This window comes from Geotrypetes seraphini, chromosome 4 (genome assembly GCF_902459505.1).
Source record: "Geotrypetes seraphini chromosome 4, aGeoSer1.1, whole genome shotgun sequence".
Classification (NCBI taxonomy): domain Eukaryota; kingdom Metazoa; phylum Chordata; class Amphibia; order Gymnophiona; family Dermophiidae; genus Geotrypetes; species Geotrypetes seraphini.
Window position 1 is genome coordinate 141,272,178 of NC_047087.1, and position 15,362 is coordinate 141,287,539.

The window sequence follows — 15,362 nt, forward strand, 5'->3', positions numbered from 1 at the left end:
AGATTGGTGGGAGAGTTGAGCCCTTTCAAACCCCTTACAAGGGACCATCTGGTACCTGGACTCCATCTTGGATAGAATGGTTGGAATAGAGTAAGGTGTCTCCAAATTCCGGAAGAAAGTCTGCTGCAAAACCAGGTTCAAGGGGAGGTGAAGGGATTCCTTTGGTGGATAAGGAAGCTCCATCTCCTCCAAATATTCCCGGGTATACTTGGATCCCGACTGGAGGTCCAGTTGCAGTGCTTTGCCCATGTCCATCATGAACCTGGTGAAGGAGGATGGCTTGCCTGCAGAATGCCCCTCAAGGGGCGAAGCTGAGCGGGACTTCGGGGCAGCAGAAAACAAGGGGGAAGCCTCCCTCAAGTACTGCGCTGGCAGGTCAGTGTCCACAATCATGGACGTCGAGGAGGCCCCTCTGAGAGAACGAGGGGGAGTCGACGACAGCCTGCGCTTATAGAGCCCGGAAGGCAAGGACCCAGGGGTCCGAGGAAAGGAGGTCTGGGGAGCCTGCCTCGGCGAGCCTCGGGAAGAAGAGTCCTTCCGACTCGGCAGAGAGGCTGGTGTCTTCGACCTCAAAGCCCTTCGGTGCGGAGACCGAGACGGCACGGGAGAACAGCGAAGACGAGGGTCAGACAGGACTAGGTCCGATGCCTTGATGGACCCCATAGTGCGAGGGCCTGGCGACCTACCCCGCCTCGGGGGAGAGTCCCTGGGCCATTTGGCGGACCGCTGCCTTGAGGAAGAAGTACGTTTTGGATGGTGCTTCAACCGAGGAAGAAGAAGTCCGCCACGAGGGAGTAGGCAAGGAGGCACTTGAGGACGAGTGTCAAGACCGACACACCTTGCCTCGAGATCCCTCGGCGCAACGCTCAGGCTGGTCAACGACTAGCGGGGTCGAGGCCGGAGCAAGCTTGGCAAAAGCAGAGGAGATCTGCGAGGTTAAGACAGCCTTAAGCATATCCTCGAACATGGGCACCGAGACCAAAGGGTTTGGACGAACTGGTGCAGTAGTGAGCTCCACTGAGGGCAACCTCGATGTAGAGTATTCCCGTAATGTGGAGGCACACTTAGGAGGAGGTCTCGTCAAGGCCGGCAGGACTACACTCACTGCCTGGTTGGCCAGAGACTCCGAGGACGGCTTCTTTGGTAGCTGAGCTGAACCTGAAGAAGGAAGAGGAGACTTACCCAAGGCCGAGGTCTTTGAGGCCGGAGCTGTCGAGGCCTTCGAGGTCGAGGGAGACTTGCTCAGGACCGAGGTCTTCGAGGCCGACGTCAAGACTGAGACCGGGGTCAAGGTCTTATCCGCATTTCCTCTGCCGAGTCAGACTATAGGTCCATCATGCCCAGCAGTCCGCTCCCGCGGCGGCCCCCAGGTCAATGACCTGTAGTGATCTATTACTCTACTACTCTATTACTTTATAGCCTTTTGTACTGTATAGTACCCCTCTAGTTGTACCCCTGGATCCCCTTTTCCCTCAGGAACTCGTCCAATCCCCTTTTGAACCCCAAAGTCGTACTCTGCTCTACCACCCCCTCTGGAAGCGCATTCCAGGTGTCCACCACCCTCTGGATGAAGAAGAACTTCCTAGCATTTGTTCTAAACCTATCTCCCTTCAATTTTTTTGAGTGCCCTCTAGTTTTTGTTGCCCCCGCCAGTCTGAAGAATCTGGCCCTCTCTACCTTCACTATACCCTTCATGATCTTATAAGTTTCTATCATATCCCCTCCAAGTCTCCGCTTTTCCAGGGAAAAGAGCTCCAGCTTCTCCAGCCTCTCAGCATATGAGAGGTTTTCCATGCCCTTTATCATTTTTGTCGTTCTCCTCTGGACCCTCTTGAGAATCGCCATATCCTTCTTAAGGTACGGCGACCAGTACTGAACGCAGTACTCCAGATGCGGTCGCACCATCGCCCTATACAGCGGGAGGATTACTTCCTTGGTTCTGGTAGTGATACCTTTTTTGATGATGCCCAACATTCTGTTCGCCTTTTTTGAGGCCGCTGCGCACTGTGCCGCCGGTTTCACTGTTCTATCCACCAAAACCCCCAAGTCCTTTTCTAGGTTGCCTTCCCCCAGTACCATCCCCCCCATCGTGTAGTTGTACATCGGGTTCCCTTTCCCTATGTGCATAACTTTACATTTCTCTACATTGAAGCTCATCTGCCATTTATTTGCCCACTCAGTCAGTTTGTTCAGGTCCCTTTGAAGTTCTTTACATTCCTCTACAGATCTAACCTTACCTGAGAGTTTTGTGTCATCCGCAAACTTTATAACTTCACACTTTGTCCCCGTTTCCAGGTCATTAATAAATATATTAAATAGCAGTGGTCCCAGCACTGACCCTTGTGGGACCCCACTCGTGACACCTTTCCAGTCAGAATAGTGTCCCTTTACTCCTACCCTCTGTTTCCTGTTCGCCAGCCAGTTTCTGATCCATCTGTGTATGTCCCCTTCCACCCCGTGGTTCCACAGTTTCCTTAGTAGGCACTCGTGAGGTACTTTGTCAAAGGCTTTCTGGAAGTCCAGGTATACTATGTCTATGGGGACACCTTTGTCCAAATGTTCATTTATCCCCTCAAAGAAGTGCAGCAGGTTCATTTGGCAAGATCTTCCAGTACAGAAACCATGCTGGCTTGTTCTCATCAGCTTATTTCTTTCTATATGCTCATTGATACTGTCCTTGATTAGTGATTCAGCCATCTTCCCCGGAACTGAGGTTAAGCTGACCGGTCTATAATTCCCCGGGTCGCTTCTGGATCCCTTCTTGAAGATAGGTGTAACATTTGCTATCCTCCAGTCCTTCGGTATTACCCCCATTTTCAAGGATAGGTTGCAAATCTGCTGCAGTAACTCCGCTATTTCATCTCTAAGTTCTTTTAGTATTCTTGGGTGGATTCCGCCGGGCCTGGAGATTTGTCAGTTTTTAGCTTATCTATCTGTTTGAGTACGTCTTCGAGGCTTACCTCCATGCACAATAATTTATCCTCTTGGTCCCCCTTGAAGAATTTTTCCGGTTCCGGTACATTGGATGTGTCCTCCTTCGTGAAGACCAACGAAAAGAACGTGTTTAATATGTCCGCTACTTCTTTTTCCTCCTTTACTACTCCTTCCCTGTCCCCCTCGTCCAGGGGTCCCACCTCCTCCCTTGCCAGCTGTTTCCCTTTCACATATCGAAAGAAAGGTTTAAAGTTCCGTGCCTCCTTTGCAAGTCTCTCTTCATACTCTCTCTTTACTGTTCTGACTGTTCTGACTCTTTACTGTTCTGACATTCTTTTTGGTGCTTCCTGTACTCTTTCTAATTTTCCTCGGTTTGGTCCTTTTTCCACGTCCTGAAGGATTTTTTCTTATCTCCTACCACCTTCTTAACTTCTTTGGTTAACCATGCTGGGTCTTTCGCTTGATTCTTTCTGTACTCTTTTCTAAATCTGGGTATATACCGGTTTTGCGCCTCGTTCACCGTGTCCTTGAATAAAGTCCAGGCTTGGTCCACCGTCTGTGCCTTTCTGGAGCTGTTCTTGAGTTTTCTCTTTACCATTTGTCTCATGGCATCATAGTTCCCTTTCCTGAAGTTGAACGTTGTTACAATGGTTCTCCTCCCCTTTGCCATACTTAGTTCCACTTTGAATTGGATAGTGTGGTGGTCACTGTTCCCTAAAGGTCCTACTATTTCCACTTCTTGGGCAGGTCCTCCCAGCCCATTGAGGATTAAATCCAGAATAGCTGTCCCTCTCGTTGGTTCCTTGACAAGCTGTTCCAAGTAGCAGCCCGCACAGCCTCTAGGAACTCCAATTCCTTTGAACATTTTGAAGCTCCATGGCTCCAGTATCCCCGGGTAGTTGAAATCTACTATGACTATGGTGTTTGCGTTTTTACATTCTTGCCTCAACTCGGCTCTCAGTTCTTCATCCATTGCTTCTGTTTGCCCGGGTGGGCGGTAGTACAGTCCTATCTTTATCTCGGTTCTCTTTCTTCCTGGTATTTTAACCCATATTGATTCCAAATGGCCATTTGTTGTTGCTGTGTCCACTCCGGTCGATTGAATGGTATCGCTTACGTAAAGTGCTATTCCTCCCCCTTTCTGTTGTGTCCTGTCTCTTCGGTAGAGCTTGTACCCTGGTAGTGCTGTGTCCCATTTGTTGTCCTCGTTCCACCATGTTTCCGTGATTGCTATCATGTCTAGATTCTCATCTTTGGCCCTGGTTTCTAGTTCCCCAATTTTGTTCCTCAGGCTTCTTGCATTAGCGTACATACAGTTTAAGTTTCGATAGTTTTGTTTTCTTGTTATTTTCCCTTGCGATTAATCATTTGTTCCGTCCTCTTCACGTTCTGCAGACTTATTGTCTCTCTTGTCTTCCCCCTGTGGTGCATGGTATGTTTCCTCTTTACGTTCATTCCCTTCTTCTTGGTCCTTATTGTCTTCCCCATGTAGTAGATTCCTCCTGTACCTTTCCTGATTTGTCTGGCTCCATTGGTATTTTGTTGCTTGCTTGACGTTCATGGTGTCTTTCCAGCACTTTTCCCACTCAGTATCTTTTCGGGATACTGTCTTCCGAATCATCAACACCTAGTCGACTGTCGACTTTCCCCTTCCTCTCAGTTTAAAGCTTGCTCTATTCCTCTCTTGACGTTGCTTGCTAGTAGTCTAGTTCCCGCCAAGCTCAGGTGCAGTCCATCTTTCCTGTAGAGTTTGTTCCTGCCCCAGAACGTTGTCCAGTTCCTCACGAAGTGAAATCCCTCTTCTTCACACCATCTCCTCAGCCACAATCTTGGCCCGCCATCGACGAAGAGTCCAAGGCTGAAGGGTGGCACAACAAGGACAAGATTCCGTAGGGTGGTCAACACCCAGGCAAAGGATACACCAACAGTTCAGGTCTGTGATGGAGATCACCCGACCGCACTGTGTGCACGTCTTAAACTCGGTAAGAGGCCGGGACATAAGGCAGGAAGAAATGCCGTGGCCACTACGAGGCCCGGCAGCCTAGGAAAAACTGGGAACCTTTGGTTCGCAGAAAACAAAAAAAATCTTTTTTTTTTTTTGAAAGTCGATTGAAAAGAAGAAAAGACACGGCACAGCAACTTCCAATAAAATAATAAAAGAAGCCGCGGTGCAAGAAAGGCACTTAGATTTGCAAAGAAGAGAGACAGGGCTTTCTGGCTCCACGGAAAACTAAGAACTAAGGACCACGTTGAGTAGACGCGCCCTCTAGTGGGGCGTGAAGGCACACGCATGCGCGGTGCAGCACTAGCAAACTTTAAGATCTTCAATCAAGTTTGCTTGAAAAGCTGTCCGCGACGGGGCTCCATGGATGACGTCACCCACATGTAGAGAATATGCTGCCTGCTTGTCCTGGGATAATAATTTTTATCATACAGTGAAAGAATAAAAGACTGAAATGAGCTGTTACTTACCCACCACCATAAGAGTGAACTCAAAGCCCCTCTTCACTGATTTCCGATATACCTGGTTTGGCAAATTAGCAAAACCTACATAGCCATCCACATTCCGCTGCTGCTGTAAATATAAAAGGAAAAGTCACAGTGAAAAACAAGTTCTGAAGTAGTAGAATGCCTCCTCTTGTGCCCATCAGACCTTCCAACAACCACAGTTCATCTAACACTGCTGTGGGGAAGGAGGGCAGGGCAGGAGGCAAGATTCCCCCAGGCTCGGTCTCCAAGAGGGACCTGGCACTGACCATAAAAGCCATCCTAATAGGGTTGCTCCACAGTCCTGCATCTCCCTCTCAAGGGTTTACCAGCAGCAATGACAGAAACTCCCCCAAGCTGCCTGCAGCTGATATGGAAACCTCCTCTCCACCGCTTCCCGCCCCCGCCTGATGTAACTTCCTGACTTGGCAGAGAGCCGCAGACAGCATGCGAGAGTCGCTGCAGGCAACCCCCCTTGAGAGAAAGGCTTGTGAAGATAGACCGGGTGGGAATGAACTTTACCTTACCTTTGACGATGGTGCCGGGAGGGGAGGGGGGAGGAGAGCAGTGTAGAAGCAGCAACCCTTACGTTGTTTGCCTTTGCCCTAGGCCTGGCTTTATCTCTCAGTAGTCCTGTTCAGGATGTATGTGTGTTTCTGGTGTGCCTTAGTTCACCTAAAACACCAACTTCAAAACTCAGTCAATATAGAAATCTATTCTAGCTGTGATCTACACAAATTTAGGAAAGCTGAAAAACAGACAATGGTGCGACAAGGGCCAATGCTGACCAAGTTCCAGAAACAACTAATAGTTCCAACATCAACAAGACCATGTTTTGACAAACAAATCATATCGAGAAGAGCTGTTGAAATCTAGAGTAAACAAAACCAAGCCAAAAAAAAATTTATACAGAAACTGAAAAAGCAGTTCCCAAATCTTCATCTAATGCTTTCAGCATTTCCCCAATTGCATAGAATGTATTTCTATCCCCGCTCTTGCTTTTCTATCTAGCAATATTGAGTGAAACATATCCCACTTGGTTCTTTTTAGTTAAGTAGTTAGTATTTATATACCACTTATAGCCTAAGTGGTTTACATTCAGATACTTAAGCATTTTTATCTATCTGTCCCGTTGGGTTCACACTCTACCTTATGTACCTGAGGCAATGGTGAGATTAAGTGACTTGCCCAGGGTCACAAGGAACAGCATGGGGATTGTAGCTCTAACCAGTATGCCACACGTTCCCAGTTTAAAAGAGTTGCTAGTACATTACACTATATTAATATTTCTAGAGCGCAAAACCTTATAGATCGATGCGGTTCACAAAAAGATAAAAACTGGACATTCCCAGTGATCTACAAAACTTATCAGATCGTATTAGTGTTCTAGAAATTGTGTAAATATTGATTTTAGTAGTTTTCTAAAATGTAAGTAGGAACAAGACTTAAGAACATAAGAAGCGCCATCTCTAGATCAGACCTTCGGTCTATCAAGTCCAGCGATCAGTACATACGGAGGCCCAGCCAGGTGTACACCTGGCATAATTTTTAGTCATCACCACACAAATGATATTCATATATTCGTAATATCAGAAATCCTGTGCTTCAATTCTTCACACAGGATTTCTGATATTACGAATATATGAATATCATTTGTGTGGTGATTAATTTTGAAGATATTCAGCTTGTATTGTGTGAACAGTTATACTAAGACCTCAAGCAGTAAAAAATGGCGACTTCATGGCAAACTGGCCTGGGCTTTACTGAACATGAATGGCAATCTACCCTACAAGCTCCTTGTTTGTTCTCTGGTGATATCTCTACTTCTAATATATCACTATGGGATCATCTATTCAATTTACAGAAGGGGTTAATTAAACAGGAGCTTCACAGTGCCTCTTTAGTAGATTACTGTAAGAGAGAGATAATACCAAGGGGACTTAGAATGCAGAAAGCCCCACGTCTGTATAATGATGATGAGAATTTTGTCTCGCAATGGAACAAAATTTTAAACCGTTGTTCCCTTGAGCTGATGGTACTGATTATCCGCACCGCCCAGAGCAAGATCAGTGAAGAAAAATTAAGAATTGAAACAACAATGCAAACTATGCAAAATGAAACTGATTTTGAATCTCAAAAAGGTTTACTTGACTCTAAACTTGAAAAAGTAAGAGCAGACCTGAAGCTGCAAAAGATCAAGAAATTCAAAAGAGATGAGAGATTACTCTGAAGGGTATGTCTATTTATGGATGAAAACAAACCCAGAAAAAACCAACGAGGGAGTTAAACAATCAGTACGTTTTCATTTATCATCAAACTCTTCCTCAGCAAGTGATGGTAGTAATTTTTTACCTCGAGGATATCAAGGAAGACGCAGAGGGCAGAGAAAAACCAGAGGCAGAAACCAGAACAATATACGACCCAATACTCGATCCCAACAACAGAGCAAATAGCAATTGTGAATTTATCTCATTATGAACTGACTACTGCAGAGTATGATCCTTTCCAAAGGTTTGACTTTTGTGCCTGAGTCTAAAATTGATTCACTCCAATTGAGGGTAGACCTAGAAAAATTCTTTAGAAAACTTCAGCTCAGATTACATTTTGCTAATAACAGTGATGATAGAATGGACCGCTCAGTAGTCAAACAGAAATCCTCCTGGACTCCAAGTGGTCCGTTGGACCCAGCGCCAAGTCTATACAAAGACTTAGTGATGAAAGATATTGAATGTTTGGAATCTGAAAAATTTTTCTACTCGTGGAACATCTCTAAATTGGAACGTGAAGCAATTTCTTCTCTACAATTGAACCAGGACATTATCATAAGACGTGCCGACAAAGGAGGAGCAATTGTGATCCTGGATCGTCAACAATATACATCTGAAATTCTACGTCAACTAACAGATACTTCTGTATATATTCCTTTAGATGACGATCCAACTAATATGTAAAAGAAAGAAATATCTGTACTTGTGGGACTGGGATATCGGCAAGGGTTTATAACTCAGAGTGAACTGAATTTTTTGAACCCTCAATACCCGAACATACCTTTCTTCTATATTTTGCCTAAGAACCACAAAAGTTTAACCTCCCCTCCCGGCCGCCCGATAGTGTCTTCATGTGGTTCACTATTAGAACGGGTGAAGGAATATATAGATGTTTTTTTAAAACCGTTTGTGCCTTTAATTCGATCCTTTATTCAGGGCACAATTCATTTCTTGCAGATATTGTCTTCATCTCAACCTAAAAGAACTACAATACTAGTAACTCTTGTACGTTCATTGTACACAAATATTCCACAAGATTTGGTTCTAATTATTATAGAAGAATTTTTGGATAAAAGGATGCGTCCGCACCAAGTACCATCTAAATTTTTAATTCAATTATTGACTATATCGTTGAAGAGAAATTACTTTATGTTCCAGGAGGTCTTTTATCAACAACTGAGTGGAACAGCTATGGGAGCTACATGTGCCCCATCACTAGCTAATTTGTTTATGGCTAGCTTTGAAGATAAATTTGTATACACATCTAAATGGTTTTCGAAGGTCTCTCTCTGGTGTCGTTATATTGACGACATTTTTTTATTATGGGAAGATACAATACCGAATCTATTTTTGTTTATAGATTTTTTTGAACAACTGTTTACCTACAATTAAGTTTGATATAACTTTTGATATGGTGAAAATCCCATTTTTGGATGTATTAATTACAATAAATGAAAATCAGTTTGAGACATCCATATATAGGAAAGAAACAGGCAGAAACACTCTTTTAGAATTTTCTAGCTCCCATCCAATACATCTCAGGAAAAGTCTTCCATATTCACAATTTCTCCGGTATCGGAGAGTATGTTCAACTAAACGTGAATTTAAAAATCAAGCTAATATTTTAAAGGATAAGTTTCAGACTCGTGGATACCCGAAGGCATGTATAAAAAAAGCCTATACAAGAGCATTGTACAATCAAAGAGATTCACTCCTTGAATATAAAGAGCCTGAACCTGAAAAGTTAGTATGTGTGCTAAGGCACTCTCAAAAAACTAGGTTCTTTGCTAAAACTTTGAAAAAACATTGGAATTGTCTATCTATTCATCCAAGCTTCCAGAATATACAAATAACAACAGCTTACTTACTCTAGGAATAAAAATCTCCAGGAGTTAATTAGTCCTACAAGTAAGGGGGCTGTTCAAAATCAGAAGGATGTTTTGAGACAGGGTGAGCAAGTGGGTCACTTTAAATGCGGACACTGCTCCGTATGTAATAACATGTAGGAAGGTTTATCTTTTGTGAATCCCTCAGATCATAAGGAATATTTCTTGACATCGCATACATCCTGTGAGACTAAGGGGGTAATTTATGCTATTTGCTGTCCCTGTAATTTACTATAGAGCAAACCTCACGACAACTTAGAACTAGAGTGATCGAACATAGGTCATGCCTGACCTGTGCAAAAATAGAGGCACCTATGGTGCAGCACTGTTTAGACACCAATCACAAATTTTCTGATATGCGCTGCTGATAAAGGGGGTGATTTTAAAGTACCGTATTTGCCGGCGTATAAGACGACTTTTCAGTACCTTAAAATCCTCCCCAAAGTCGGGGGTCGTCTTATACGCCGGGTACTGTTTACATTCCCTTACTTTACATGCCCTAACATCTCCTTCCTTACCTCCTGTCTGACTTCTCTGACTTCTAATACTGTTAAAGGAAACCTTAATAACTAAAGGTTTAAGCACTGTTACTAGCGATCCAAGCTGGTCTGACATAAACGATGCTAATTCCCCAAATAATGGAAATCATTATTCACCTATAAATATTAGCAAACAGGAGGATCTGGAGCCAGAATCACGTTCTATACGATACGCCCCTGGGTCGGCTCTGCTTACAAAACCCAACTGGTGTGGGAGGGGTACAATTTGCTGCTTCTTCAGACCAGAGCCCGGGGGCCCCGCCTTCTGCACTTTTCCCCCGCCCACCAGCCCGCCTCACCTTTTGCCTCCGCCTACCACGCAGCGGGCCGTCAAAGCGCAACCAATGAGAGGAGACTTAGCTCGCTCGCCCACCAGTGAGCCCGCGCGATGGATTGAAGTCGTGTTGCCGGCCGGGTTAAGCTCGCCCTGGGGTTCGGAGAGCGAGGCGTGCTACGGGGGAGGGGAGCCGGTGCCGGGATGTGGTGGTTAGACGGAGCGCTGTTCCGGCTCGTCCGGTGAGTAGTGGGTCCGCCGGCGGGCTTTATCCTTTCTGCTCCGCTTCCTAACTGTGGGGGGTCTGGTGATAATAAGGTCTTTTCTTAGCCAGTTTATTTAAAAAGATAAATAAACCAGGTTTTGCTATAGGAATGCGTGCACATGTCGGGTCTGTGCAGCTCTGGGGGGAGGGGGTAAGTAAACATTTGAATTAAAATTGTTGAAATAAATTCTGATGTTCTTTTAAGTTTTATTTGTTGTGCAGAAGGTGTGCGGAAGAAGGGGTAGTCTTATACGGCGAATATATAACAAACTCTATATTTTAACTGTAAAAGTTGGGGGTCGTCTTATACGCCCAGTCGTCTTATACGCTCGCAAGCCCAAAAATATGGGCACCCCTGCTCTAGAACATCGCTCCTTAGTTTTATCAAGTGGTACAGTGAGGAGCCAGCACTTTACATCTTATCACCTCATTCTTTCTTTTTTCTCCTCATGTACAGCACGGTTCTTTATTCTAAGCAGCTCTGGCACTAACTGTACTACGGGTGCCTTATGCTACTTTCACTACCTCTTGCAGTCAGGTTCGGCATTTTATCATGGTTTTGGGTTTTTATTTAGTTTTTCACCAGTATTTTCATTTATTTATTAAAGCAGGATTTTTTAACAGCCCGATGCCCCTCCCCTATCAGTGTGCATTCAATCCACTGCCGACACTTTTTTGGCGTCTCTTTCAAATATCATAGCCCCACTGTCGCGTGTTCACATTTATTCTGTGTACGAGTTTATCTCATCAGTGCAGCGACCTTTTTGGTAAGTCCATTTTACTCTCCCTTTTTTACTTTCCCAAGTGCTGTGGTTTTATTCTTTGGTTTTAATAGAAGCTCATTTGTACAATAATTTAGATTCAGGTTCACTTTTCATCTACCCGGTCGGCTTGTCATTGAGCTACTATCGGCTTATGTTTTCAAGATACACTCTGTATTATCAGCTGTTCATTTCCCATACGTTTACTTTTGCCCTTTTTAGGTCTATATAGTCTAGGCATACTGTTTGTAACCAGCCATCATTTTAAGTATGTTTATGCCCTATTTTATGGGGGGGGTTAACATCTTTTAGCATGATGTTTCTTTAATTCTGAGTTCGGTGTTACAATATGTTGTTCTTGGTTTTTAGTTTACACATTATTTATTCTTTTCTTTGACATGTTCGCATCGCTTTACTCAAAAGTATAAAAAGGTATCCATATTCAAGTTTCATCACAGTGCTCTGGTTTTGGCTCCAGTATTTGTCATTTTCTTCCACCAGGTCTGGCTATCCGTTACCGTCTCATATTTTAAAGACTCACTCGTTATAATTAGCGGTGATCCACATGTCTCTTCGTAATGGATATGTCTGAATTTAGGATTTGGATCTTAGTACTATGGGTTTGGTCTTTTCTGGTTTCCTTTCTATAGTCTGCTTTTCGTCTGGAGTCTTTTGAGTTTAGAATTACATTTTATGACATTTTTGTGGTTATAATTGTGTGACATGTCTAAATCGGTCAAGTTATCCATTCTTTTAAATTTTTTGTCCCCTCATACAGTGGCAGACCGCCCCAGGTGCCAGCCCGCCCCAGGTGCCAGCCCTAGGGGGGTACACAGCCAACTGGATCCAGAACCTTCCAAGTTGCTCTAAATGGCACCTGCACCTCAGCACGGCTGCCGTACTTATTCTGAAGCAGAATTGGTAGCCGCACTGAAGTGCAGGAAGGTCCCGCGATGACTACATTTGCCGCCTCTGCCTCCGGAAAACATAAGTGACGTCGGAAGGTGTGGACCGGCAACTGCAGACATTGTGGAACCTTGCCGCAACTCCCTGCGTCTGCCGGCCCACCCCCTCCAACATCACTTACATCTTCCAGAGGCAGAGGCAACAGAAGCAGTTATCATGGGACCTTGTTGGTTTGGAGGGAGAGAGGAGTATAGAAGGGTGGTGGAGGGAGAAAAAGGAGGTCAGGGCGGTATGGAAGGGTGGTGGAGGGAGAGAAAGGGGGTAGATGTTGATGGAATTGGTGTGCAGGGAAAAGAGAGAGAGACATAAGGGGGAAGGATACTAGATGGAATTGGGTTGGAGGGAAAGAAAGGGGGCAGATGCTGATGGAAGTGGGGGTAAGGGAGAGGAGAGAGTGAAATGCCAGACCATGGGGGTGTGGGAGAGGGAAGGGAAGAAGAGGAGAGAGATGCCAGACCATTGAAGGAGGGAAGGGAAGAAGATGGATGCCAGAATAATAGGGGTGAAGGGAGAGATGGAAGATTAATACAAGGAGAGAAGATGCCATATATAGAAGGAGCAGAGAGAGGGTAGACAGTGGATGAAAGGAAGAGAGTGACAAGACTATAAGGAAAAAAGAAACCAGAGAAGACAATGTAGAAAAAAAATTATATTTATTTATTTTTTTACTTTAGGGGAGATGCATCGCTGTTTCTGAGGTGTTGCATTGTATGCAAAGTCTAGCTTCTAGGTGGTTCAATTTAACCTTTGTCTATGTTTTTCTATTTTATTTCCCCTTTTACAAAACTGTAGAGCATTTTTTTAACACCTGCCATGGTGGTAATTGCTCAGAATTCTATGAGAGTCTGAACTGTTATCATCATGGCTAAAAACCACATTACAGTTTTGTAAAAGGGAGAGGGGTTAGTTTGTGATTACATATTCCATACTAGGCGAAGGTGTTTTCTGTGTTCTTTGTGTTCGAAAGACATGGTTTTCAGTTAGGATTGATCTGTACTAGTCTGGCTTGTTTAGTTTTACAATGGCTGTATTGATGTACTGCTCACTGCAATATGTAAGATGCTGCCTTTTCCTAGGTACACTCTTGTGTGATGTGTGGATTGTTACTAAAAATCATGTTTTTCATACAGATGGGGGGGTGTCAAAAATGATGGGCCTTGGGTGTCACATATGCTAGGTACGCCACTGCCTTCATGGTTTATATCTAATCCACAAGCCTGCTTTTAGGACCTACAGGGTATGTATCCCTCTGATTCATGACAATTTCACTTCTCATGTTATCTTATCCATTCTTTTTATTATACAACTGCCCAGATAAGCATTATTCTTTGACGCGATTGGACTTTGAAAACTAATGCCAACAGTGTTCTCCCCAGAAATTTTTTCCAGCCATGAAAAACATTTGCTGCATTTAGTGTGCCACAAAAAACATTTGCTCCGTTTAGTGTGCCGGAGTATTGTAAACTATTGTATTTATTGCCTCATTTTTAAGATTCTGCATTTTGTATTTCTTTTATCTCTGCATATTGTATTTCTTTTATCTCTGCATATTGTAATTCGCTGACTGTCCAGCCCTCTTCAATGTAAACCGCCTAGAAGTCTCACGACTATGGCGGTATAGAAGAATAAAGTTATTATTAAAAAAGTTTTGAGACACGCTATTCTATACCATTTGAAAGAGGGCAAATATCTAATTATTCACTTCTAGAATTGGATACTTCTTAAATTTAATATAAATATTATGGAACAAGTGTCAAACCTTAAGAAAGGCAGTCATATTGAGCATTGGAAAATAACTAATAATAATTAACTAATACAAATAGTACACATTTAGGGCTCCTTTTACTAAGCTGCGATAGCGGTTTTACCGCGTGCTTAGCTCATGCAGAATTGCTGCACATGCTAGACGCTAACGCCAGCATTGAGCTGGCATTAGTTCTAGCCGTGTAGCGCGGCAATTCTTCACGCGCTAAAAACGCTATTGCAGCTTAGTAAAAGGAGCCCTTAATTTTCCCCACCACCAAATTTCCCCATCCCGCCCCACCTGGCTACTTTTTCATGCCACCCAGCTGGAAAAAATTTCTGGGGAGAACACTATCTACTTTAGTGTCACCATTGTTACAATTACCCATACATAGGTTAAATAACTTTAAATAAATGACTCTCAAATTTAATTTTTTGATGGTTTTACAATTTTATTATTTTAATTATCTAATCTAATCTAATCCTTAGGTTTGTATACCGCTTCATCTCCACGTTCGTAGAGCTCGACGCGGTTTACAGTAGGAGAAATAGGAAGGAACTACAACAGAGGGATAGAGGTAGAAGTGTGAAGAAAATTTAGAGGACTTGGGATGCCAAGATATAAGAGTTTCCTTGATTCCTAAGTTGGAGGGAGACTTACATTTTTTGAGAAAAGCCAGGTTTTCAGATGTTTGCGGAAAACTTGGAGAGAGCTCAAGTTCCGAAGAGGGGAGGTAAGGTTGTTCCAGAGCTCAGTGATTTTGAAGTGAAGAGAGGTCCCTAGCTTGCCTGTGTGGGAAATGCCTTTTAGCGAGGGGAAGGATAGTTTTAATTTGTGGGAGGATCTGGTGGTATTAGGGTTTGAGGAATTCCAAGAAAGAGGGATAAAGGGAGGGAGGATACCATATAGGATTTTGAAAGTTAAACAGGCGCATTTATAGTGTGTCAAGAAAAACATTTGCTTCATTTAGTGTGATAGAATTAAAAAAAGTTTGAGAGACACTGATTTATGGGAAAAGTTCAAGCCAGATTGTCAACAAGTAGCCTGGACATCGATTAAAGCCATTGTAGCCAGATCTTTAGCTGCTGGTAAAACATCATGCTTGGAAGTAAAAAAATAAGAAGCTATCATATGACCAAGGAGAGTCAGGATCCACTAAGGAATCATCTTAATAAGCTGCAGTAAACGTTAGCGCATTCTTACTGCGACCTACAATTGTTTACTGCAGGGAAGGGAGAG

General features: G+C 43.7%; 1 protein-coding gene across 2 annotated transcripts in view; it reads right to left on the minus strand.

Moving 5' to 3' along the window:
- The window catches only part of LOC117359654 (septin-7-like), a 202,241-nt gene that overhangs the window by 185,707 nt on the left and 1,172 nt on the right, over positions 1-15,362 (minus strand). The window contains exon 2 of one of the 2 annotated variants that reach the window (XM_033942850.1): positions 5,407-5,506. In XM_033942850.1, coding sequence (XP_033798741.1) covers positions 5,407-5,506 — 100 coding nt within the window. Of the gene's footprint in view, positions 1-5,406; positions 5,510-15,362 lie in introns of both variants that reach the window. The other variant, XM_033942849.1, reaches the window with a different exon arrangement.